This window comes from Choloepus didactylus, chromosome 19 (assembly GCF_015220235.1).
Source record: "Choloepus didactylus isolate mChoDid1 chromosome 19, mChoDid1.pri, whole genome shotgun sequence".
NCBI lineage: Eukaryota > Metazoa > Chordata > Mammalia > Pilosa > Megalonychidae > Choloepus > Choloepus didactylus.
Genome location: NC_051325.1, coordinates 31,630,946 through 31,657,503, shown reverse-complemented (window position 1 = coordinate 31,657,503; position 26,558 = coordinate 31,630,946). Strand labels below are relative to the sequence as shown.

The 26,558-nt window shown below is 39.5% G+C and overlaps 1 protein-coding gene and 1 pseudogene across 3 annotated transcripts in view; both read left to right on the top strand.

Moving 5' to 3' along the window:
* The window catches only part of ATRN (attractin), a 183,141-nt gene that overhangs the window by 38,153 nt on the left and 118,430 nt on the right, over positions 1 to 26,558 (top strand). For all 3 annotated transcript variants that reach the window (XM_037811187.1, XM_037811188.1, XM_037811189.1), the window contains exons 4-6: positions 5,428 to 5,556; positions 9,469 to 9,674; positions 10,843 to 11,011. In XM_037811187.1, the coding sequence (XP_037667115.1) occupies positions 5,428 to 5,556; positions 9,469 to 9,674; positions 10,843 to 11,011 (504 nt within the window). The remainder of the gene's footprint in view (positions 1 to 5,427; positions 5,557 to 9,468; positions 9,675 to 10,842; positions 11,012 to 26,558) is intronic.
* LOC119515945 lies at positions 24,816 to 25,917 on the top strand (annotated as a pseudogene).

Sequence of the window (26,558 nt, the reverse complement as noted above, 5' to 3'; positions counted from 1 at the left end):
TCACAGGTACCATAGTGGCATATTTGATGTCATTTGTAAATTCCACATCAACAACAACAAAAATACAAGTGGAAGGCTGTGATTATTCTAATCAGTGACTTTTAAGAGAAGTTAAAGTATATGCACAAATATAGGAGAATTCTTAGGTTTCTATAAACAAATTGGTTAACTGATAGTATAAATGATTGCACTGATTGTGTTAAAATTTAACTTATGACAATTTTATGACGTAACTTATGACAAATAACTGAATTTTCTAAAATTATGGCATGGAAATACATATTTAAAACTTGAAATTTACCTAAAACACAAAAACTCCTAAAGCACTGATGGGCAGAACAATTAGAAAGCCACCATTTTAGGCCATATGAGGGCTATGTCCTTATGGGGGGCTGAGGAGTGCTGTGGTCAGGAGGGCTTTGGATAGAAGAATCAACCCAGTGGTACTGGATGCCCAGAGTGGAGAGAGCCAGGGGCCAGTAGTTTAGCCAGGAGCCAATAACAATAAAGAAAAGAACTAAACAAGGTTCAGAAGATATGGACTTTTAATCTGGATTCTGCCCAAGTCTCTGTGTGTACTTGAGTAGGTCATTTTGTTGCTCTAGACCTCGGCTTCTAACACTTAAAATGAAGGAGTTGTATTGTGTTAGTTCAACCTGTGTTCTCACTTGGTGTATTGCAGACTGTGAAGTTTAATCTGACTCTGAACAGTTTGATCTCATTTATCTGTTTTGGATGAAATTTGTTTGAAAAACAGAGATCTGTTACTAGTCACGCTAGGGAACCACTGGACCAGTTTATATCTCAGGCTTTTCTAGCTCTACCATGTTACAATTTTTGTGGCACATTCAACAAATGCATATAAGGAGCACCTTTGTGGAGTAGGTGCTCTGTTAGGATCTGTTGATAGAGAAATGCAGAGGTGATGTGGTGGGAGAGGTGATGGGGCAGAGGGAGTGATTCCCTGCCACCCTTCCCCCAACCCCCAAGAACATTTTTCAAAAGAACATTGTTCTTTTGGAGTTTTTGTTTGTTTGTTTGTTTTTTAAGAAGGTCATGTATAGATGGAACAGTTGTTTAGAGTGTGATGAAGAACTCTTAAAGGAAGTCTTGTGAAAGCAGGGGTCAATTAGTCTGTCCAGCACCTGACTGAACCTGCCTTAGAGAAGGCAGTCAAAGAGAAGCATCTTGATGTTTTTGAATCCTCCTTCACCAGTAGAAAGTAAAGGCCCTGTTTGCCCCCATCACTGCCTGGCCCCTGGATTTAGAATCTGGCTTATTTTTTTTTAATTTATTTTTTATTTTTATTTTTTTTTAATTTATTTATCAACACATTAAAAAACAAACATACAATAAAAAAAATTTTCAAACAAAACAAAGAAATAAGAAAAACAACCTAAAATGACTACATTGCTTCCACCGTGTTCCTACCATACTCCAAGAAAATTAACAAACCATAACCAAACAAAGGAATAAGAAAAACAAATAACCTGAAATAACTGCATTGCTTCCAAAATGTTCCTACCATACCCCCAAAAATTAATAAACCATAGTTGTTCCTGAGCATTCCCATGACGTTAATATTACCCTCTATAACTCTCTTTTTGTTAGGTTATCATTTCCCCTTGACTATTTGCTGTCTATGGCTAGGTCCCCTACATTCTACAATGTAAAACATTTATATAACATTTTTCACAGAGTTCACATTAGTGGTAACATACAGTATCTCTTTTTTTGTGCCTTATTTCACTCAGCATTATGTCTTCAAGTTTCCTCCATGTTGTCATATGTTTCACGACATCATTCCTTCTTACTGCCACGTAGTATTCCATTGTGTGTATATACCACGTTTTGTTTATCCACTCATCTTTTGAAGGACATTTGGATTGTTCCCATCTCTTGGCAATTGGGAATAATGCTGCTATGAACATCGATGTGCGGATACCTGTTTGTGTCACTGCTTTCAGATCTTCTGGGTATATACCGAGAGGTGAAATTGCTGGATCGAAGTGTAACTCGATATCTAGTTTTCTAAGGAACCTCCAGACTGCTTCCAGAGTGCCTGTACCATTATACAGTCCCACCAGCAATGAATAAGAGTTCTAGTTTCTCCACATCCTTGCCAGCATTTATAGTTTCCTGTTTAATTGGTGTGAGATGATATCTCATTGTGTTCTTAATTTGTGTCTCCCTAATAGCTAGTGAAGATAAACATTTTTTTCATGTGCTTTTTAGCCATTTGTATTTCCTCTTCAGAGGAATGTCTTTTCATATCTTTGGCCCATTTTATAATGGGGTTGTTTGTACTACTGTTGTTGAGTTGTAGGATTTCTTTATGTAAGCAAGATAAGGAATCTGACTCATCTTATACAACTCTGGCCTTGAGGACTTACAGTCTTGCAAGGAGCAAGATCTATCAAACTGAGGATTTCTAGTGAACTTATTTAGTGTTGTTGGTAAAGTTGAGTTGTGCCCTGAATGTTTTCTGAGAGCCACGTCTGCCTGCAACAGTTATGTTGAGTTTCATATCCATTAAGAGAATATCTTAGATCAGAGATTTTCAAAAACGGTTTTAAACAATTGTTCTCTATGTTTAAAATATAAGATTATGAAGAACCCCAGGGCAGGCAGTTCTTGATTTGTTCCATATGAACAACTGACTACAGCCTAAGTGGTGCCTACATTTATTTATCTACATGGGGCAGGGATGGGGAGGGAGGGGCGGCTCAGGGTGACAGCTGAATGGCACATCTGCAGCATCTCTTCTTCACCCACACACTTTCCATTGCCTTGAATGCTGGGTTCAGGCTGTTTGTGTTCGTTTATTCTGTAAAAGTTTATTTTTGTCATAAACCAGTTGTTTTCACACTAAAATCTACTAGGAGAAGTCAGCACACTTTAAAGCTGTCACAGTTTCAAGTTTTTAATGTTCTGTTGGCTGGGAAGCTGATCCACTTTCTCCGGTATTGTGACAGATGACTCTCCCACCCTTCTGTGACGCTCTATCCTTTCTCCCTCCTCCAGTTCTTCCATACATCCTACACATTTAAATATTCACACCATAAAATAACATTAGCCATCATTTATTGAGCACCTGCTGGTGTGAAGCACTTTATATGCCCTAACAGTTTGGTCTCATCACATCACAATGAGGTAAATAGGACTTTTCTCATTGTGCAGAGGAGGGAACTGGGAGGTGTCAGTGACCTGCACAGCTGGTGGAACCAGGATTGGTGCTCCCATCTCTTTGACCCTGAATCTCATGCTAGGATAATAGAGGGAGCAGGGTGTCCCACATGTGACTGAGGCACCCAATCCTTTCCTGTGCCAGTTTTTATCATGGGGTGGTTGCTTTTGACATACCTGTTTCTAGGTGGCACTGCTCTTTCAGGTACTTATCCCTTTGTTCATTTCCAGGGATGTTGGTTTAAAAACCCAAAGCCAGCATGAAGAAGTTGAAACCTTCATTTAGGTCTCTGATCAAATGTCAGCTCTTCCAATTGGCCTTCTCTAACTGTCATCTCCAAAGTAGCACCTTCTTTTCTTTTTCTGTTTCCTTCATAGCATTTATCTCTGTCTGGAATTATTTATATGTATGTGTGTGTGTGATGGGGTAGGTGAGGGGGGTATATTTCTAGGATTATTTGTTGTTTCTCTAATGTGACCTTCATGAAGGCAGAGACTTTTGTCTTCTTCACTGTTGTATCCCTGGTATCTAGAACAGTGCCTCACAGATAGTAGGTGCTCAGTAAATATTTGTTAGATGAATAAATCTTAGAAAATACTTTACTGCTTTATAACCCCTGGGGCACCTTCAGAGCTGTAAAATTCTTTGTTCTGTTTTCAAATTAAAAATTTTCATCGAATGAAAATCCCCTCTCCTTCCTCTTCTGCATTCCCTGCTTCAGGAGTGGTGTGTACGCTGTCATTTTCACATGTAGTTATATAAATACATGTAAATGTACATATATACTAAACCAGTTGTGTTGAGATTGCTTTTTCCTCCCTTCTCAGAATGCCTTAATGAGCTCCCCATGTTGGTCCTGCAGACCTACAGCTATGTAATGTCTCATTTAACCAATGCCCTATGGATGAGCATTTAGGTATTTTTCACTGTATTGTCATTCTGAAAAGTACTGCCTTGAGAATTACTGTATATTTCTCTTCGTGTACATAAGCAAGTGTTTCTTCTACAAAGAAATAGAATTGCTAGGTCAAAGTGAATGAGCATTTAGGACTGGCATGGGCCCTGAGGTGGAAATATAGCTGGTGTTTGCTCCAGGAGAGCAAGGGGGCCAGTGTGGATGGGTTGAGTGAGTGAAGGGAAGAGAGTAGTAGGAGATGAGATGTTTGTTCCTTGGGTGAGGCAGTGTGGGTGGAGCAGATTGCATAGGTACTGGGAAGGATTTAGTGTTTTCCTGAATGAATTGGTGGTAGTGGTGATAGTGAAGTTAAAAATCTAATGAGTAATTGGGTAAAAGTCATGAACATGGAATTCACAGAAGAGAAAATGCAAATAGCAAGTCAACATAGGAAACTGATCAAGCCCAGGAGTGTAAAAGAAAATCAAAATAAAGCTACACTTTAAAAAAATATATTACTTTTTACCTAGTAAAGTTAAATTAAGACTGGCAATCCTCATCATTGGCAGACTGAGGTAGGTGAGACCCTTTCACTTCCTGTTGATGGGAATGCCAGTCAGCATATCGCTTGTGGAAAGTAGCAACTTGGTATTAATGTATCAAAAGCCTTAAAGCCACCATTTAGACCTTTTGACTCAGTCATTATTTCTCTCACCAGTCACCCAACAAATTCATTTATTTTGTATCTACTGTGTGCTGGACTCTGGGTGAGGTCTTAGAGAGATCCTAGGGAGGTTGTAGTGACACAGGAAATGCTGATGGCACATTAGTTGTAAAACAGAATATAAAATGTATATATAATATGATACCAGGTAGGCAAAGAAAATGCATCAGAATGTTGTATGTTGGAATTATGGGTGATTATTTATCTAGTATCTTTATTTTTATTTTAACTTTTCATTTGTCTTTTATAATATATATTTGGTATTCATCAACTCTTAAAGTTGTTACTTTATGTGACTGGAGATTTTATTTAGTTTTTCAGAGGAGCATTATAAAAAATGGCTTTATATAAAAAAAGAGAATAGGGCCATTGATTTTGAATCTCATTAGAAATACAGCCAAGAATAAAGGAGAACCTGGCAAAAGATCCAGATCTGTTCCTTAGTTAATCCAGAACTAGGGAATAAGGTAGCATTATTTGTTTTTCACAGGAATTTGTTCCTCTCCCTGGTTGTGGTTTTTTAAATTGTAAGAATGACTTCCAGTTTTGTATTTGTATCTGCCACAGTGTTATTTGTCTGTAATTGTTCTTATTTTTATAAGAAACATGTTTTCATTTCAGTGGCCTCATCGTTCCTGAGAGAGATGGCAATGAGACTGTCCCCGAGGTTGTTGCTACATCAGGTTATGCCCTGCTGCATTTTTTTAGTGATGCTGCTTATAATTTGACTGGATTTAATATCACTTACAAGTAAGATATTCTAAGTCTAATATTTGTGATTTTATTCAAAAGATTATATTTTGTTTTGACAGTAGTAATGACTTAACATGTATTGAGGGCTTACTATCTGCCAACCAGTGTGCTAAGCAGCTTAGATGGATTTTCTCTTTTAAAATTCTCTTAAAAACTTAATGAAGCAGGCAATGTTTTTCTCCTTATTTTATAATCAGGGAAACCGTTGGGAAAAGGTTGAGTAAATTGTCAAAGTAAGTGGTTAGACCACAGTTTCAACCCAGGTCTTGTGCTGCTAGAGCTCGTGTGCTTCTGGAAGAGGAGGGCATTTTCCTGCTAGAGGATAAAAACATTGGGAGTTTTCAAAGTTCAGTTTTTGCTAAGTACAAAGATTAGTAATTGTAATGACTCTACTCTATAGTTGGCCCATTGATGACAACTTAGTTCAGGTTACAAAGGAAATGTAAATATGTAGACTCTAGGCAGCCTTGAGTTTTTGTTGTGGTGGAAGAGAGGCTAACTTTTGTCTTTTCTCTTTTCCCTCTTAAGAAATGATACTTTTCATAAGTAAATAAATCCATAAAATGCCATAGGCCAAGGGTTGGCCCCAGAGACCTTATGTGGCTCACAAAACCTAAATTACTCTCTGGCTCTTTATAAAAAAAATGTTTGCCAACTCCTGGCATAGGCAGTAACCTCTATGGTGCAACCTTTTTTGCTGGGTTCTTTTTCTGCCCATTTTCTTGGTATCTCAATATTTGCTCAGTCTTATTTAAAGTAGTCTCTATCTTGATGGGCACAGTGATTCAGTTTTTCAGATGCCCAGGGCTTGTGACTTGGCAAGCTGGGTAGCTTGTCACAGTACTATCAAGGTGATTTTTAGTGACATAGGTAGGCTTAGAGAGAGGTTGGAGGTAGGGGGAGGAGGCCAATGAGTTTGGTTGGGGACGTGTGAGATGTCTAAGCAGGACATTGAGTGGTGACTGGATCTTCAGGGCTGGGGCTCATAAGTGCTCCAGGGCTGGGATGTTGTCTGGGAACCACTGGCACATGGACGATGCCTGACTGGTCTGTTGGTGTGTGCACGGTGAGGAGGGGACTGTAGAGGCAGCTAAGGGGCAGAGGAATGCCAGGGGAGCATGTTGTCACAGAAGCCCAGAGAAGAAAGCTTTAAGAAGGAAGGAGTTGACAGCTATGAAGTTGAGTAACCAGAGGAGGCCCTGGGTGTCCCTAGGGAGAATGAGGTCAGGGGCCTCGTGGGGTCATAGTTCAGGATGGAAGGTTAGGAAGTCATAGCAATGGGAGTCTGTGATGTTTAGCTCTGACAGAAGAGAGAAAGAGGACATGTGAGCTTAGGCCAAGGCTTCTCAAACTTCAGAATGTACAAGGATCTCCTGGAGGCCTTTTTACAGTATGGATTCCTGGGCCCTACTCCCAGAGGAAGTCTAACAGCCACATTCTTGAGCACTCTGGGCTTGTGCACGCCGTGGTGACCTCAGCTGTCTCAAGGTAGCATCTCCGTACTGAATACCTGAGCCCATTCTTTCGGGATCCAATTCACCTGATTCTATTTTGTGAAGTAGTTTTCTTGAACACTGTGCAAAGTCCTCTTCTGCATTCTCCCGTTAGTGCACTTGTTTCCAAAAACATCTGTTCACTTTCTTGAGCGAATCTGGAGGCCTCTAAGAAAGTAACTTCACAATCTGCATCCAGATCCTTCTTGTTTCCGCAGAAGATAATCACAGTGTTTTGACTTGCTAGCATTCTGGCATCTGTTAACCACTTAGTAAGCACATTGTAGGTTTCTCGGCTGGTAATGTCATACACAAGGAGAGCCCTTGCTGCCCCTCTGTAATAACTTCTCGTCACAGACTTGAAATGTTCTTGTCCTGCTATATCCTATATTTGTAACTTTATATATTTAACCACCAACATTTATTATCTTTAAATTCCATTCCTATTGTATGATTCGAATCATCTTTGATGTAGGTTTCGGACATGGCTGTCTGCGACATCTTGGGAAGCAGCACCAGCTGTCCCCGGGGTCATGGGCTGCAGCTCTGGTCCACGGTGGGAGAGGAAAGGGCTGGCTTGGTGGGAAAGGGAGTGGGGGGCAAGGGACGGGGAAAGAGGGAGGGGCCCAACTGGGTCCCCAGGCAACCGCTGGCCCCTAATTTTCTTTTAAAGGGAGAAAAAGCAAATAGTTAAATTTTATTTTCACCACAAATTAGAACTCCATCTTTTTTTCTTATTCTGATTCATATTTTAAGTGCAGAAAATTAGCTAGACTAGTTTTCTCATTACCTCGATTAAATATAAAAGCAGATGTTTTAAAAGTATTACTTGATTTTCAGTTTTTAGAGATTTAAAAAATATTTTTGTATTTTGAGACTTTATACAATTCATTCCTCCAAAAAATGTTCAAAATTAATTGGCATATTAAGCAAATCTGTGCCTAAAGGCACTTGATTTGAGAAGTTGAGGTATAAGGAAAAAGTTGAAATTATGCTTTCCCACCTTTAGTTTAAAGGGTGTTGTTACCTCCTCCTCTTTGCTTTTCTGGTAGCATTAACTTTTGATTATGTGCCATTCCCTCATATATGGTTAGTAAGTTTGTGTCTGTAGAAAATTATAATTTGACGTTGTTGTGGAGGACATAGGTTTGAGCACATAATGGAAATGTTTTCTCTCAGTTTTCTTTTAGGCCTTTAAAAAAATGAAATGTGATTGGTGTAGCTATTTCAGCATAACAAGTCAAATCTGAATTGATTTAGACTTTATTATTTGCAAACTATTGCCTTGCAGGGAACTTTTTCTTAATAAAGATGAAACTTTACTTTTGTACATATATTATGAAAGGCAGTAGATACTACTTTCTAGTGGCCTACAGGAGTGTAATTCCGCTTTTTTACATAACGCTTGATTTACTTACAGTAATGAGGTTTTTTAACAGTATTTTAGGATTAAAGAATTATCCTTTTTCATTTCAATCTACTTACTGGGACTTGAAAAGTAGATGTGTATTTGTTATAATTATAGATCATAAAAATATTGTACACAAATATTTTTATAATCCAATTCTAAATATATCATCAACTGATACTTGGGTGTCGACATTGACATTAATTAGCTTGTTTTTGTAACTGATTCTGATTTTTTGACATGTTTTGATACAGAATTTCTTTTTAGCTTTCTTTTCAGGCCTTAGAAAAAATAAACACCCTTAAAGTATCTCGATAGTCCAGTTATTCCCCCCACCCTTTTAAAATACAAATTATGTCATTTCAAAGTACTTGAGTCTTTGAAATTATCTTGAGTCACAAGATATTATGTTATTATGAGGCACATCATAAACTGCTGCATTAATTTAAACCAGTTCTCTCTCTTTTCTTCCATTTGAAATCAGTAGATGAACTTAACTGGGGAAATTTAAATACACTAATGTGGGCAATAATCTTTTAAAAATTCTCCAGTTTTTCAGAGACTGTCCAGAGGGATGTGTGCCATGAGGGCAGTAGTGTATTACTGGCAATTTGTTTTAATCTTTTCCTCCCCGAAGTAGCAAGCATGTTTCTGGCAATTTTGAAATGTTCCTCATTTGTGAAGTACCAAGAATAGGACTGTCATCCTATTCTTAAGAAGCTAAGTCTGGACAGTTCTGCATGAATCTCTTCTTTCCTTGTCTTGTAATTTCTTTAACTTGCCTCTATGTTATGAGAATCTAGTTGGACTGACTTTATTTCATTCCTTGTACCTGAGCCCCTAGCTATGCAGTATTGAGTGACCCCATTTAGGCTGAATTGTAAGTACTGCTATTATACTTGTGAATGAACTGGTAAAACAGTGAGACTCTTAAATTTTGTGTAGGAGTTCTGTTAAGTTAATAGAAGTATTGCTTTGTTTTGACTTAATTTTTCCCCATTTTTATAGTTTTGACATGTGTCCGAATAATTGCTCAGGTCGAGGAGAATGTAAGATCAGTAATATCAGCAACACTGTTCAGTGTGAATGTTCTGAAAAATGGAAAGGTGAAGCATGTGATATTCCTCACTGTACAAATAACTGTGGGTTTCCTCATCGAGGCATCTGCAATTCAAGTGATACCAGAGGATGCTCATGCTATTCAGAGTGGCAGGGTAGGTGCTTCTTTAATTTTGTTTTTCTTTCAAGTTACAGAATTTTCTCAATTTAATAATTTGCAGATTTAATCTATTCTTAGTAAGTATACCATTTATATTAATAAAATGTCAGGTAACATTTAAATTTTCATATCCCTTTATTCAGCATCTTATAATCTTTCAATTTCACATATGGGTGATTGTGAACTCTTTAGAAATTGTGGAAGGGTTTGATATTCTTTGCAGCTGGTTCATGAAAGTTGGAGAATTTGGTCTTGTCCTCAAGAGGACATAGCAGAGAACCCCGTCTGGGAGGTGGAATGAGAGCTGGTAATAACGGTGTTTCCTCAGAAGCTTTCTGAGGAAATTGGGGTTAATTGTACCTTAAAATCCTAAAGCAGTCAAGCTAATGGAATTATCTACAGAAATAGATTATTAAAGAAGCTTTAGAGAGTCCTTTGAGTGGATGAGGACAGCTGTTACTAATTTAGTGCTTTTCTTTATACACTTAGCACTTCCTCAGAACCCTTTTATTTTGAAAGGAAATAAGCTTGTGTAAAAGCTTTTTTTCTTTTTTTTAGAGAAGTTGTAGGTTTATAGAAAAATCAAGTTGTTTTTAAGCCACTGTCTGATTGTCCTTCCTAATAGTTTGTTGACATCAAGGATTTAAATAATTGAAGTATTTCTACTTTTAAGTAGAAGTACTTTTACTTCTACTGCATAAACATTGTAGCAGAAGCCAGACTTCCCCAGAATGGACTCTCTTTTGCATCTGTGTAGGTTTCTTGGCTTATAGGGGGATGGGTAGTTTATATCATTATTCTCAGGACTAGTCATTGCTTTTTAGCCCTAAAGTTTTGGATTTTTAAAAATCTGAATTAATAATTCCTTTGTGCACTCTCTCTCCTGACAGCTTCTTAAGCAAATACTTCACACTAAGAAAAGTTAATCTGGATGTAGTCAGGTCATCATTAGAAAGTATGTGATTTTAAGTTTTATTGGGAATTATCCTGGATCACTAGCTTGAATAAAATTAAGAACACAAATTAAAGGGATTTGTCTGATGTTTAGATGCTAAGGAAAAGGCTAAGTAGTCTTTAAATTTTGTTACATGTGAAGGATTAAAACTTGAAATGCAATCATTTTAAAGCTGCATTTTGTCAGCCTATTTATTATCTTTTATTAGGCCCTGGATGTTCAGTTCCTGTACCAGCTAACCAGTCGTTTTGGACTCGAGAGGAATATTCTAACCTAAAGCTTCCCAGAGCATCTCACAAAGCTGTGGTCAATGGAAATATAATGTGGGTTGTTGGAGGATATATGTTCAACCACTCAGATTACAACATGGTTCTAGCGTAAGTTGATTTAAACATATTTGCAACAAGCTTGGTTTTCCATTTTGAAAATTTGTAAAGTACAGATAACCAAAAAGGAAAGAAGAAATCATTGGTACTTCCACCATCTAAGGAAAACATGATTAGTTTATATATATATATATATATATATAAACAACTTTTTAAAAGTTTAATTGACATATGACAAACTGTGCATATTCAAAGTGTACCATTTGATAAGTTTGATATACATATAGAAGGTATTGACTGTATTCATTACCACAAAAAAAGATTCCCTGACCCCCTTGTAATCTTTTTCTCCCATACTTTGTAAGTATGTAAGGCCTCATTGCCCTACCCCCTCCACCCGCAATTCTATGGGTTAGTTTGCAGTTTCTAGAATTTTTTATAAATGGAATCATACAAAATGTACTCTTTTCCATTTGGCTTCTTTCACTTAGTGTAATTATTTTGAGATTTATTTATCCATGTTGCTTCAGGAATCAACAGTTCATTCCTTTTTTTTTTTTTTTTTTTTTTTTAATCATCATTTTATTGAGATATATTCACATACCACGCAGTCATACAAAACAAATTGTACTTTCGATTGTTTACAGTACCATTACATAGTTGTACATTCATCACCTAAATCAATCCCTGACACCTTCATTAGCACACACACAAAAATAACAAGAATAATAATTAGAGTGAAAAAGAGCAATTGAAGTAAAAAAGAACACTAGGTACCTTTGTCTGTTTGTTTGCTTCCCCTACTTTTCTACACATCCATCCATAAACTAGACAAAGTGGAGTTTGGTCCTTATGGCATTCCCAATCCCACTGTCACCCCTCATAAGCTACATTTTTTTTTTTTTTTTTAATCATCATTTTATTGAGATATATTCACATACCACGCAGTCATACAAAACAAATTGTACTTTCGATTGTTTACAGTACCATTACATAGTTGTACATTCATCACCTAAATCAATCCCTGACACCTTCATTAGCACACACACAAAAATAACAAGAATAATAATTAGAGTGAAAAAGAGCAATTGAAGTAAAAAAGAACACTAGGTACCTTTGTCTGTTTGTTTGCTTCCCCTACTTTTCTACACATCCATCCATAAACTAGACAAAGTGGAGTTTGGTCCTTATGGCATTCCCAATCCCACTGTCACCCCTCATAAGCTACATTTTTATACAACTGTCTTCGAGATTCATGGGTTCTGGGTTGTAGTTTAATAGTTTCAGGTATCCACCACCAGCTACCCCAATTCTTTAGAACCTAAAAAAGGTTGTCTAAAGTGTGCGTAAGAGTGCCCACCAGAGTGATCTCTCGGCTCGTTTTGGAATCTCTCTGCCACTGAAGCTTATTTCATTTCCTTTCACATCCCCCTTTTGGTCAAGAAGATGTTCTCCATTCCACGATGCCGGGTCTACATTCCTCCCCGGGAGTCATATTCCACGTTGCCAGGGAGATTCACTTCCCTGGATGTCTAATCCCACGTAGGGGGGAGGGCAGTGATTTCACCTTTCAAGTTGGCTTAGCCAGAGAGAGAGGGCCACATCTGAGCAACAAAGAGGCATTCAGGAGGAGACTCTTAGGCACAAATACAGGGAGGCCTAGCCTCTCCTTTGCAGCAACCGTCTTCCCAAGGGTAAAACTTATGGTAGAGGGCTCAACCCATCAAACCACCAGTCCCCTATGTCTGTGGTCATGTTAGCAACCATGGAGGTGGGGTAGGCGAATACCCCTGCATTCTCCACAGGCTCCTCAAGGGGGCACTACATCTTTTTTTTTTTTTTTTTCCTTGTTTGTCTTTTTTCTTTTTTTTTTTTTTTTTTAACTTTCCCTTCTTTTTTCAAATCAACTGTATGAAAAAAAAAGTTAAAAAGAAAACAAACATACAATAAAAGAACATTTCAAAGAGACCATAGCAAGGGAGTAAGAAAAAGACAACTAACCTAAGATAACTGCTTAACTTCCAACATGTTCCTACTTTACCCCAAGAAAGTTACATAATATAGCAACATTTCAGTGAACTTGTTCCTACTACATCCATCAGAAATTAACAGACCATAGTCATTTCTGGGCATCCCCAGAACGTTAAATAGCTTATCTGTTCTTCTTGGATTATTGTTCCCCCTTCCTTAATTGCTCTCTACTGCTAGTTCCCCTACATTCTACATTATAAACCATTTGTTTTACATTTTTCAAAGTTCACATTAGTGGTAGCATATAATATTTCTCTTTTTGTGCCTGGCTTATTTCGCTCAGCATTATGTCTTCAAGGTTCATCCATGTTGTCATATGTTTCACCAGATCATTCCTTCTTACTGCCGCGTAGTATTCCATCGTGTGTATATACCACATTTTATTTATCCACTCATCTGTTGAAGGACATTTGGGTTGTTTCCATCTCTTGGCAATTGTGAATAATGCTGCTATGAACATTGGCGTGCAGATATCTGTTCGTGTCACTGCTTTCCGATCTTCCGGGTATATACCGAGAAGTGCAATCGCTGGATCGAATGGTAGCTCTATATCTAGTTTTCTAAGGAACTGCCAGACTGACTTCCAGAGTGGCTGAACCATTATACAGTCCCACCAACAATGAATAAGAGTTCCAATTTCTCCACATCCCCTCCAGCATTTGTAGTTTCCTGTTTGTTTAATGGCAGCCATTCTAACCGGTGTTAGATGGTATCTCATTGTGGTCTTAATTTGCATCTCTCTAATAGCTAGTGAAGCTGAACATTTTTTCATGTGTTTCTTGGCCATTTGTATTTCCTCTTCAGAGAACTGTCTTTTCATATCTTTTGCCCATTTTATAATTCGGCTGTCTGTACTATTGTCATTGAGTTGTAGGATTTCTTTGTATATGCAAGATATCAGTCTTTTGTCAGATACATGGTTTCCAAAAATTTTTTCCCATTGAGTTGGCTGCCTCTTTACCTTTTTGAGAAATTCCTTTGAGGTGCAGAAACTTCTAAGCTTGAGGAGTTCCCATTTATCTATTTTCTCTTTTGTTGCTTGTGCTTTGGGTGTAAAGTCTAGGAAGTGGCCTCCTAATACAAGGTCTTGAAGATGTTTTCCTACATTATCTTCTAGGAGTTTTATGGTACTTTCTTTTATATTGAGATCTTTGGTCCATTTTGAGTTAATTTTTGTGTAGGGGGTGAGGTAGGGGTCCTCTTTCATTCTTTTGGATATGGATATCCAACTCTCCCAGCCCCATTTATTGAAAAGACCATTATGGCTCAGTTCGGTGACTTTGGGGGCCTTATCAAAGATCAGTCGGCCATAGATCTGAGGGTCTATCTCTGAATTCTCAATTCGATTCCATTGATCTATATGTCTATCTTTGTGCCAGTACCATGCTGTTTTGGCAACTGTGGCTTTATAATAAGCTTCAAAGTCAGGGAGTGTAAGTCCTCCCACTTCGTTTTTCTTTTTTAGAGTGTCTTTAGCAATTCGAGGCATCTTCCCTTTCCAAATAAATTTGATAACTAGCTTTTCCAAGTCTGCAAAGTAGGTTGTTGGAATTTTGATTGGGATTGCATTGAATCTGTAGATTCATTCCTTTCTTATTGCTTGGTAGTCATCTTTTGTAGGGGCATACCATATCATATTATTCATTCAACTATTGACAGACATTGGGGCTGTTTCTAGGTTTTGACCATTACAAATATAGCTGCTGTGGACATTCATGTATAAATCTTTGCATAGACATATGGTTTTATTTCTCTTGGGTAAATAACAAGATTGAAGACTTGGCCCGCTACAGTGGTATTCCCCAATGCTTCTGAAAATATCAAGAAATCCCCAGGTGGGGAAGTTTAATGTTTCCACATTTTTCCCCAGGCCCTCAAGGGAGTTTTGCAAATACTTTTTATTCTCTGCCCAAATTACCCTGGGATATATTGGGGTTTCACACTACCCTGTACAAACCAACCAGATCCCACCCCTTATTCAAGGTACCATGTAATTATGGTGTTTGAATAAATTGACCATACAAGTTAAACTCTACAGCATGCTACAGAAAGCATAAATTTTGCACCAAATAAACATCTTTTCCTTTGGTCACACACAGAAGTTGAGGTTTTAAAACACAATCAATATCATTCCCTTTAGTCTGGTTTACCTTAGTTTTAATCAAGTCCATTTCTTTCATATCTCCAATTGAAGTCTGATCTCTTTTTTCAGCTTTTTTAACATTTGCTGCCTGGGGTAATGCTGACATTCATAGCTGCCAAACTCTAACTGAGTCTTAGGTGTCACATAGATACCCTAAGTTACAGGGACCGACCAGGTTATACAGAAATAGCCCAGCATCTCAGAATTTAGAGATAACCATTACAACTCATGAATAGCTGTGACTGCTGTAAGAGCTTATAATCTAGGAACCTTTACCATAAGCCTTCCCCTGATAACCCATGCTCTCAGATTCAGTTCTCAGAGTTTGCACATCATAGTCAGTCCATATCAGTGAGATGTTATGTTTGTCTTTTTGATTCTGATTTATTTCATTCAACATAATGTTCTCAGGGTCCATCCACCTTGTTGCAAACCTCACAACTTCATTTCTTCTTCATTTCTTCTTGCCGTTGCTCAGTATTCCATTGTATGTATACACCATAGTTCACCATTCAGCCCATCAGTTGATGTACCCTTAGGCCACCTCCATCCGTTGCAAATCGTGAATATGGCTAGCATAAACACCAGTGTGCAACATCCCATCATGTCCCTACTCTCAGTTCCTCCAAGTTTATACGCAATAACGGGGTTGCAGGAGCATATGGCAACCCCATAGTTACCTTCTTGTGGAACCACCACACTGACCTCCAGATGGGCTGCTCCATTCTACTTCTCTGCCAACAGGTAATAGGTACATCCCTCTCTCCACATTTTCTCCAGCACTTGTTTCCCTCTTTATTTTTTAAACAATTTTATTCACATACCATAAAATCCATCCTAAGTAAACAATCAGTGATTCCTGGTATAATCACATAATTATGCATTCACCACCACAGTCTATAGGAGGACATTTCCATCTCGTCCTCAAAGAAAGAGGAAAAGGAGAAAAAAAATGAAGAATAAAAATACAAAAGATAGAAGAAAAACAAAACTAAAATGCAATGAAAGGTCAGACAACATCACCACCATCAAGAATCCCACATCACTCCCTTATATCCCCCTCTTACAGACATTTAGCTTTGGTATATTGCCGTTGTTACAATTAAGAGAAGCATATTGGAGAACCTCAGATGGGGCGGCTAGGTGAGACAGGGCAAAAAAACACCTTCATGAAAAATACTAGATGAAAACCAGAAAGTGACCCAGAACACCACTGCCAGCGATGCACCAGCTGGGCAAGGTCTGCTAAATCCACAGGGAACGTGCATTTGGTGAAACCAGGAGCCTGCATTCTGAAACGAGTGAGTGAGTCGGCTGAAAGTCCTGCAGTCACGCTGCTGTGTAGGGAAATGGTGGGCTGGCGTTTGGAGACGGACTAATTCTTTTAAAAAAAAAAAAAGCCCGGGAGTGGCTGCAGATATGACAGGGAGAGCTGCACAGTGAAGCACGGCGGGAGCGGGCTGGGCTAACGCCTCGGTGTCTGGCGTGGAGGATACCCCTTCCCATACCCGCTGCTGATTGTCTTGAGACCACAGGAGCAGAGGGAAGCCAAAAGGAGAAAAAAAAACTCATTCCTTGCAGCCTTCTCCCCAGCAGGCGTGGCACGTCCCTGCCCAGGGCCAGACCCACAGCCCAGAGCCGCGCCAAGAAACCCAGCATGACGGGGAATCTTTTCTGCAGCACTACACACAAGCCACAATATCGGCCGTGGACAGTGGCCTTTAATACACCCACGGCTGATTGTCCCAGAGCTGGGAGGGCGGAGCTGTGCGAAAAGGGGGAAGTTAACGCATCCCATTCAACATCTTTGAAGCGGGCTGGAAGCGCCCCTGCATGGCCCCGTGACCCAGGGCTTCCCTGGCAGGCTAGTGCACACTAGTGACGTGGCACAGCCCTCCCTCAGCAGAGGTCCTGGAAGAGCACAGCTGGGAAAGGGGAACCACTCTGAAATCCCAGGAACCCTATGCAAATACCAAGGACTTGTGGGTCAGCGGTAGAGACAATCAGTGGAAAGACTGAAATGAAGGCTTAGGCTCCAGCAACAGCCTTAAATCTCCGGGAATACCTGGGAGGTTTGATTATTAAAGCTGCCCTGCCTGCCTAACCACCCAGATACACGTCCCACTTTCAGGGCAGACAGCACCAGCAACACACCCAAACTTGGTGCACCAAATGAACCCCACAAGAATCAGACCCCCACACACCACAGAGTGGGGGAGAACTGACTTGAGGGGAATAGGTGACTCACAGACGCCATCTGCTGGTTAGTTAGAGAAAGTGTACACCACCAAGCTGCAGTTCCGTCAAATTAGGGATCAAGTAAAGCAAATGCTAAGAGGCCAAAAACAACAGAAAATCTTAAAGCATATGATAAAACCAGACGATATGGAGAACCCAAACCAAAACACCCAAATCAAAAGATTACAAGACACACACTACTTGGCACAGTTAATCAAAGAATTACAGACAGGCAGCAAGCAGCAAGAGCATGGCTCAGGATGTAAAGGACATGAAGAAGAGCATGGCACAGGATATAAAGGACATAAAGAAGACCCTAGAAGAGTATAAGGAAGAAATTGCAAGAGTAAATAAAAAAAGGAAGATCTTATGGAAATAAAAGAAACTGTTAGCCAAATTAAAGACTCTGGATACTCATAATACAAGATTAGAGGAAGTTGAACAACAATTCAGCCTCCTTGAGGACCACAGAACAGAAAATGAAAGAACAAAAGAAAGAATGGGAAAAAAATTGAAAAAATTGAAATGTATCTCAGGGATATGATAGATAAAATAAAACATCCAAATTTAAGACTCATTGGTGTCCCAGAAGGGGAAGAGAATGGTAAAGGTCTAAAAAGAATATTCAAAGAAATTATTGGGGAAAACTTCCTAAATCTTCTACACAATATAAATACACAAAGCATAAATGCCCAGCGAACTCCAAATAGAATAAATCCAAATAAACCCACTCCAAGACATATTCTGATCAGACTGTCAAATATTGAAGAAAAGGAGCAAGTTCTGAAAGCAGCAAGAGAAAAGCAATTCACCACATACAAAAGAAACAACATAAGACTAAGTAGTGACTACTCAGCGGCCACCATGGTGGTGAGAAAGCAGTGGCATGTCATATTTAAAACTCTGAGAGAGAAAAATTTCCAACCAAGAATACTTTATCCAGCAAAACTCTCCTTCAAATTTGAGGAAGAGCTAAAATTTTTCACAGACAAACAAATGCTGAGATATTTTGCTAATAAAAGACCTGCCCCACTTCAGATACTAAAGGGAGCCCTACCGACAGAGAAAAAAGCTGAGGGACTTCACCACCAGTAGATCAGTCCTATAAGAAATGCTAAAGGGAGTTGAGCAGGCTGAAAGGAAGGGACACTAAACAATTGACTGAAACTACATGAAGAAATAAAGGGTACTACTTAAGATCACATGGTAAATATAAATACCAATACTACTGTATTTTTGATTTGTAACTCCGCTGTTTGCTTCCTACAGGATCTAAAATACATAAACTGTAATGATAAATCAGTGGTTTTGAACTCAATGTAAAATATGTAATTTTTGACAAGAACTACATAAAAGTGGGGGAATGAGGGAGTATAGGAACATAGTTTATGTGTCATATTGAAGTTAAGTTGGTATCAAAGAAAAACAAGATGGTTATAGATGTTAAGAGGTTAAATTTAAGTCCCACGGTAAACACAAAGAAAGTATCGGAGAATATGACCACAGAGATGAAAAGTAGAGTAGGGGTTCCGAGAAGTGGGGGAAGGGGCAATGGGGAGTTAAGGAGTGTAGGGTTTCTGTTTGGGGTGAAGGGAAATTTCTAGTAATGGATGGTGGGAAGGTGATAGCATTGCAACATTCTAAATCTGATTAATCCCACTAATGGAATGCTAGGGAGGGGGTAGAATGGGAAGATTTAGGCTGTATATATGTTTCCACAATTGGAGAAAAAAACGTCTAAATGAATGACAATTAAATGCCAAGAATGATCCTGGATGGGATCTGAGGATGGAGGAGAGGAGGCTCAAAGGGACACAGATGGGACATAAGGAAAAAAAAAGGAATTATAGAATGTAAGCTATGTATCAAGGTTGAATTTCTTGAACTTCTTAGCTGCGTTTAATGGGATTGCATAAAAGAATGTTCTTGTTCATGGGAAACGTATATGTGAATTATATTGTTTTTTCAAGGATGTGTGCAGCTTGCTCTCATGTGTTCAGAAGACAGAGCAATAGATGATGGATGATAAGGAGAGAGGGAGGGAGGGAAAGAAAGAAATGGTGGTGTGACAGGATGTTAAAGGTGGTGGATTGGAGTATCAGGGGAGGGGTGTTGGGGTATGCTGGAGTTCTATGTATGGGGTTTGCATTGTTTTTGCACCTGTTCCTGTAAGTTTGAATTTATCTCAAAATAAAATTTCTTATTAAAAAAAAAAGAGAAGCATATTACAATGTTACTGTTAACTATAGACTCTAGTCTGCATTGATCGTATTTTTCCCCCGTACCTTCCAGTTTTCAACACCTTGCAATGTTGACATTCATTTGCTCTCCCTTGTTTAAAAACATTTTTATGTTTGTACATTTAATCACCATCATTGACCACTCTAGGTTTCACTAAGTTATACAGTCCCAGTCCTTATCTTCTATCCTTGCCTCTGGTGTCATACATGCCCCTAGTCTTCTTCCTTCAACTGCGCTCACACTCATCTTTGTTCAGAGTACCTACAATATTGTGCTGCTCTCATGCAGTATTGTCCAATCAATTTCTGCATCTATACAACCAATCCTGTTGAAACTTCTTTACTCCTTCACCATCAAATCCCTGATCTCTAACCTCTTTCTATGTCCTGATAACCTGTGTTCTCAACTCTCAAATTTCACTCATCATGTTAGTCCATATTAGTGAGACCATAGAGTATCCAACCTTTTGTTTCTGGCTAATTTCACTAAACACAATGTTTACTGTCTACCTTTCTGTTTTTTGTATTCCACATGTGTATCTTACTCCATTTTAATTTTTCCCTCTTTCTCTCTCTTCTTACCCCCACTGATAGTCTTCATTTCTACACCCTTCTCCAAATCCCTTTCTCCTGTCTTTTCCTATCTGCCTATAGTGCTCCCTTTAGTATTTCTCGTAGAGTGGGTATCTTGTTCACAAACCCTCTCAGTGTCTGTTTGTCGGAAAATATTTTAAACTCTCCCTCATTTTTGAAGGACAGTTTTGCTGGATATAGAATTGGTTGGCAGTTTTTCTCTTTCAGTATCTTAAATATATCATACCACTGCCTTCTTGCCTCCATGGTTCCTTCTGAGAAATCCACACATAGTCTTGTTGGGCTTCCTTTGTATGTGATAAATTGCTTTTCTCTTGCTGCTTTCAGAATTCTCTCTTTGTCTTTGACATTTGATAATATGATTATTAAGTGTCTTGGAGTTGGTCAACTCTGATCTATTCTTTTTGGGGGTATGCTGTACTTCTTTGATCTGTAATTTTATGTCTTTCATAAGAGATGGGAAATTTCAGTGATTACTTCCTCCATTATTGTTTCTGCCCCTTTTCCCTTCTCTTCTCCTTCTTGGACACCCATGACACGTATATTCCTGCACTTCATGTTGTCATTCAGCTCTGTGAGACCCTGCTTGTATTTTTCCATTATTTTCCGTTCTTTTGTGTTTAGGATTTCAGATATCCTGTCCTCCAGTTCATGAATCCTTTCTTCTGCCTCTTCAAATCTGCTGTTGTATGTCTCCATGGTGTTTTTCATCTCTTGTTTGTGTCTTTCATTCCCGTAAGTTCTGCCAATTGTTTTTTCAAACTTCCAAGTTCTTCCTTATGTTAGCCCAATGACTTCTTTATATCCTTCATCTCTTTTGCCATATCTTCCCTCAACTCGTTGATTTGATTTTGAATTGATTTAGGAGATTTGTTTGATTAATAATTAGTTGTTTCAATTCCTGTATCTCAGTTGAGGTGTAAGTTTGTTCCTTTGACTGGGCCATGTCTTCATTTTTCCTAGTGTGATTCAGAATTTTTTGTTGTCTAGGTATCTGGTTTCATTGATTACTCCAATCAGATGTTCCCAGACCAGAAGGGCCCACATCTCAGGAGGAGGCTGTATTCAATATCAGGTTTCCCTGAGGTTGAGACCTAGCAGATTGTGAGACTTTCCTGTGTGGCCTCTAGACTCTGTGCTTTTCCTGTCCTGCCCAGCACGTGGCACTTGTTAGCCTGCAGCTCCACACCAGTGTAAAGAGGTGTGGACCCTGTCCTGGCCAGGGACTGAGGGTGTCAGATGCCAAGCTTAAGCTGTTTCTGTCCCCCAGCCCACCCCCCCTGGGCTGTGGAGTCTGAGTTCTCTGAGGGAGGGCCACCCCCTGAGCTGGGCCCTGCCTCCCTCTTTCCTTAGGGCAGAAAAGCCCTTTAGGGAATTGTCTCCTACACTTTAGTTTTTCCTTTGACTCTCTGTCTTAACTATACCCTTGCCTGAGTCAGTGCTGACAGTTGAAAATGCCTGAGGCTTTGTCTAATGAGCTACTTAGAATGAGAGAAGAAAAAAAGGGAAAAAAATCAAGAAGACCCCTTTTCAGAGCCAGTCTCCAGCCCTCCAGTTCACCAGGGAAGAACCAGAATTGATACCCAGTTCTGTGTACCCCTTTTCTTGGGACACAGCCCTTTTCCAGTATTCTGATCTCAGCAGACTCTAAAAGGTTCTGTTTTTATTTATTTATATATTTTTTTTCCATAAGCCCTGCCTCTTCTCTGTCAGGGTAGACTTCCAGGTTCCTTTCCTGCTTGCTCTGGGTTTATCTGTGCTTGTAGCCTGTATTCAGTAGTCCAAATTTGTTAGTTAAAACCGCAGATTGGAGCTTGGTTGAGCTACATTCCCTTGCTCCCGGCAGGGACTGCTGTTTTTGTGTGTGTGGTGGTGGTGGTGGTGCTTTTATTTATTTATTTTTATTGTGAACTTTACATAGATACTTAACAGTGATAACTTTCAAAATATGATTTCACAAGTAGAGAGCAAATTTCAAAGAATGTCATGAGTCACAGTTCCACAACTTCAGCCATTTCCATTATTGTAAAATAATAATATAATACAGAAAGGTATCAACTCTCGATGTACAGTTCAACAAGCAGTTATATAGGTAAGTTCAAAAATTGCTATGGATTACAGTTCCACAGTCTCAGTCCCTTCCTTATTATGCAATAGAAGGTATATACAGTAAGGTGAAGACCTTCAAGGCATAATTCAATGAGCAGCTATAGAGCAAATCCCAAAGGATGCTATAGGCTACAGTTCCACCATGTCATTTACCTCCTTCCAGCCATTCCAGCACCCCAGCATCCAAAAAAAAAAAAATATATATATATATATATATATAATTATATAAAGTTTCAGAATTCATAGACCTCTGTTAAATCTTATCTTGTTTGTTGCTACCCCTTCCTCTTACTTAATCTCCTTCTCCATCTTCAGGGGTGTCTAGGCAGTGAGCACCCTAATTTGTTCATATTGAAAAGGGGTGTTGACAGTATGAGGCAGGGGGCTGCATCTGATTGTTGATCTTAAAGAGGCTGTTGCCTCTGGGTTTTAGGACTTGTCTAGTATAGGAATACTCTGGTGGATTTAAGTTTCTGAAAGAGAAAACTTAGTTTGTGAATATTTTATGGAATCTCAGGTAGGGACGTAGGTATTTGGGGACTACTTTTGGTAAGGGCATGGCATACTGTGGCCATTTGGAATGTTTAGTTGGAGCTTGCATAAGCTCTATTCGGGATCTTTCAGCCACTGTGACCTCAGCTTGTTACCTTTCTTTTTCCCCCTTTTGGTCAAGTAGGCATTTTCAATCCCTCGTTGCCAGGCAGGGACTGCTACTTTTTCCCACAGTGAAGTTTTGCACCTCAGCTTGCCGTGCTGGTGGGGGAGGGGTGCCAGCTCTGCAGTTTGGGGAGCTTTACTTACAGTTCTATGCTGCAATCTCAGCCATTCTACCCATTCCTGACTGGTGTATAGTGTTGTCCAGTCTTGGATTACCCCCATCAGTTGTTCCAGACTATTTTCTAGTTGTTCCTGGCTATTTACTAGGCTGTTTACCTGGTTATTTATTAGGAGACTAACTAAATTCCACACCTCCCTATGCTACCATCTTGCCTTGCCTACTCATGCTTGATTTTTAAAATTGGAGCCATAAAGAATTCCCCATCATGGTGAGCAAAATATTCATCCTTTCTAGAAATTGTCTCTGACATTTTGCTTTAGGTACAAATGATAGGTTCTATATAAGTAGAGAATTACTTTACTTCTTAATTTAATTAACATTTCCATGGGTGAAATGGTTTGAATTTAGTTTTTTAGTGGGGATTATGCCAGTGTCTGTTACTTCCCAGGGATCAAAGTTTATTTGCTGATCCCATGCTACTCATCTTGACGGAAGAATTTACATTGTCACTGTGAAATTATCTATGGGGATTGATTTTTTAAAAGAAATTTATGGACACTAATTAATGCCAGTGTTACGATCTGGGTTTTTTTCCTTAGATATTTTGCATTAATGGAACTTGTCAAAAGTAAATAACCCTGTTCTTTAAGAGATTCTGGAAAAATGGCAGTTGTGGCATAATTTCCCCCAATATACCCCTAAAATCACAGAGAACAGTTACGATAGCAAGACCAAAACCATATGAGCAACATCTATAACAAAACTTGTCAAAAGGTATCCTAGTAATGGGTGGGGATAAACTGTTGACAGCCTTCAGACTTGTGTGCTATTAGGATCAGTGCAGGAGTAAGCAAAGGGAAGCAATGGGGTGATTGGCAGGCTTGAGAATGCTAGTAGAACTGCCAGACCCTCACTTGAAAGCCCAGTAAATCAATTAACAGGAGCCAGAATTGGAAAGGGTTGTACGTATTCTAGTAGTTGGGTAAGCTCAAGGGATCTATAGTAGGATTTGAAGAGGCCCTAGCAGTTTGTGCCTCATTAATTCTCAAGATGAGCCAGCCGAAGTTTTAGTGCCAAAGACCTATAGGAGAAAATTCTGCACTGAGGTGAAACTGCTGAGAACAGAATTCAGGTTGAGCAGGGCAGGGAAAGTAGAAACAAAGTAAAAGAATGTCCAGATAACTGTGAGGAGGGAACAGAGACTGGAGGTCTCAACAAGTGAACTACCATATTCTTGAACACTACACTAAAACAACAGAAGAGGGAGCTCTAGAGCTGAGAAATTTGAAAAACTAGCGTAAGTCAAGCCTGGAGTAAAAAAGTTCAGGGAAAAGTAACTTTACTTAAAATTGAGTAACAAAAAAATCAAGGTTATATCTCATAGAAAGTTATAAGAAAAAAGAGAATAAGAAGTACAGTAACATCCTTTCAGACCTGAAAGCACAGCAGGAAAATATGCTCACAAAACTGATGAAAACTATAAACTAATATTTAATATAAGCTAAAATATAATAAAGTGATAAAAGATAAGAAGGAACAATATAATCAGAACTAGAAGAACTCAGAAATGAGATGATAGAAATTAGGAAAGGATTACAATTTTAAGAACAATGTTCAGAATTGAAGACAAACCTGGAAGGAACACGGAGTAGATAAACAGGATAGATACTGCTTTAGAAATAGACTATGAAAAGGAGGAAAATTTTTTTTAATTAAAAAGAGATGACTGCCGGCCTGAAGTGCATGGCACTGGTGCTGGGAGCATTTGCCGTCACTGTCCTGGGCATCCTCAGCTCCGCTGTGCCCTGTGGGCATGCTCATTTGGTGGGAGCTGTTCGATGGGCACAGGGGTGGGTGCCTTGAGGTCGCCCCCGACTAACTGCACTTCAATATCAGCAGTTGATGCCTGCTCGCCAACCATGTGACCTAAGGGGAGGCCATGCTGTGCATTTCCACCACCAGCACCTCTTGAAGGGATCCCCCTGACTGGCCCCCATCCTGGGGATCCAGAGGCACACAGCAGAGTTGCTGGAGCTGCGGGGGTTAGATGATGAGGAGGATGTGGCAACTGCTGAAGCTTTTGACGGTTTACGGCCTCAGACCCCCCAGGCCAGCACTGAGTGTGGATGAACTTCAAGTCACCCTCCCACTTCCCTGGGCTGCGAAGTCTGACAGGCAACCTCTTCAACTGGGTGCTCTCTTACTGGGCAGATTCAGACATCTTCATGCCTTGTGGTTACCCAGACCTGGAGCCACCCCAATGATGAGCCACCAGGCCTGGTCCTGCCACCGGCCCGGAAACAGGGTCTGGTGGCCTAGGTGGTGAGCCACTGGGACTAGTGCCAGGCCCAGGTCTGCTCCTACCACCAGCTGAGCCTGCATGTGTCCGTGGATGTGTTTGGTAAGGGTGGACCAGGACAGCTTTTGCACAACAGTGAGCCCCTGCACACAGTGGCCCATTACAAGTATTACCTGGCCTTCAAGAACTTGCGGCACCTGAACTATGTCACCTAGAAGCTGTGGCGTGATGTATTGCTGGCTGGGGTGGTACCAGTCGTTCTGGGCTAGGATGGTCCCAACTAGAGTCCTTGGTGCCCCATGGTGCATTCATCCACGTAGACGACTTCCCTCTCTGGCCACCTACCTTCTCTTCCTGGACTGTCACCCAGTCTCCTACCATTGCTGCTTCAGCTGGCACTGGAGCTACTCTGTGCATATCAATTCCTTCTGGGATGAGCCCTGGTGCCAGGTCTGCCAGGCTGTCCAGAGGGCTGGGGACCAGCACAGGAGCATACACAACTTGACCCACTGGTTTGAGCAGTAAAGCTGCCGGCCTTCTCTCTGGGTGTGACCAGGGAGGCCAAATACTGAGCAGTAATCAAAACCAGATTACAGGGGAGCAACATCTGCATGGTTCTAAAGGAAAGAAATGATGGATGACCCAAGAATATTGATATATACCCAGTCAAGATGTCATTCAACCATAAAGCTAACAATCAGATATTCTTAAATATGAAAGAATTTAGGGAAAGGAGCACATACGAGCTCTACCTGAAAAAAAAAAAACAAACCTGCTTTTTTAGAAACTGAACCAGTTTAAATACAGAGCCAGTCATTGGTAACTATGGGAATTATAGAACAGAAGATGAATGTTATGAACGTGGACAACAGAAATTGGGAGAAGAAATGAGGAAATGCAAGTGCTAAGGTTTTCGACTTTCAGAGCAGGAAGTTAGTGAATCCTGTCCAAAATTAAATTGTATATAATTAAAAAACTAAAGTGTATTCATCCTCAGAGTGGTTTTTCATATGTTTCTTAAAATATGAAATATTTAAAAAGTACATAAAATAATAGTTGATACCAGTTTATGTCCTATCTGTATTTAATAAGTGTCACAATTTTTAATATTTGCTTCAGATGATTTTAAAATAAAAATATTTAAAAAAGAAAGTTTAGAGAAAAAT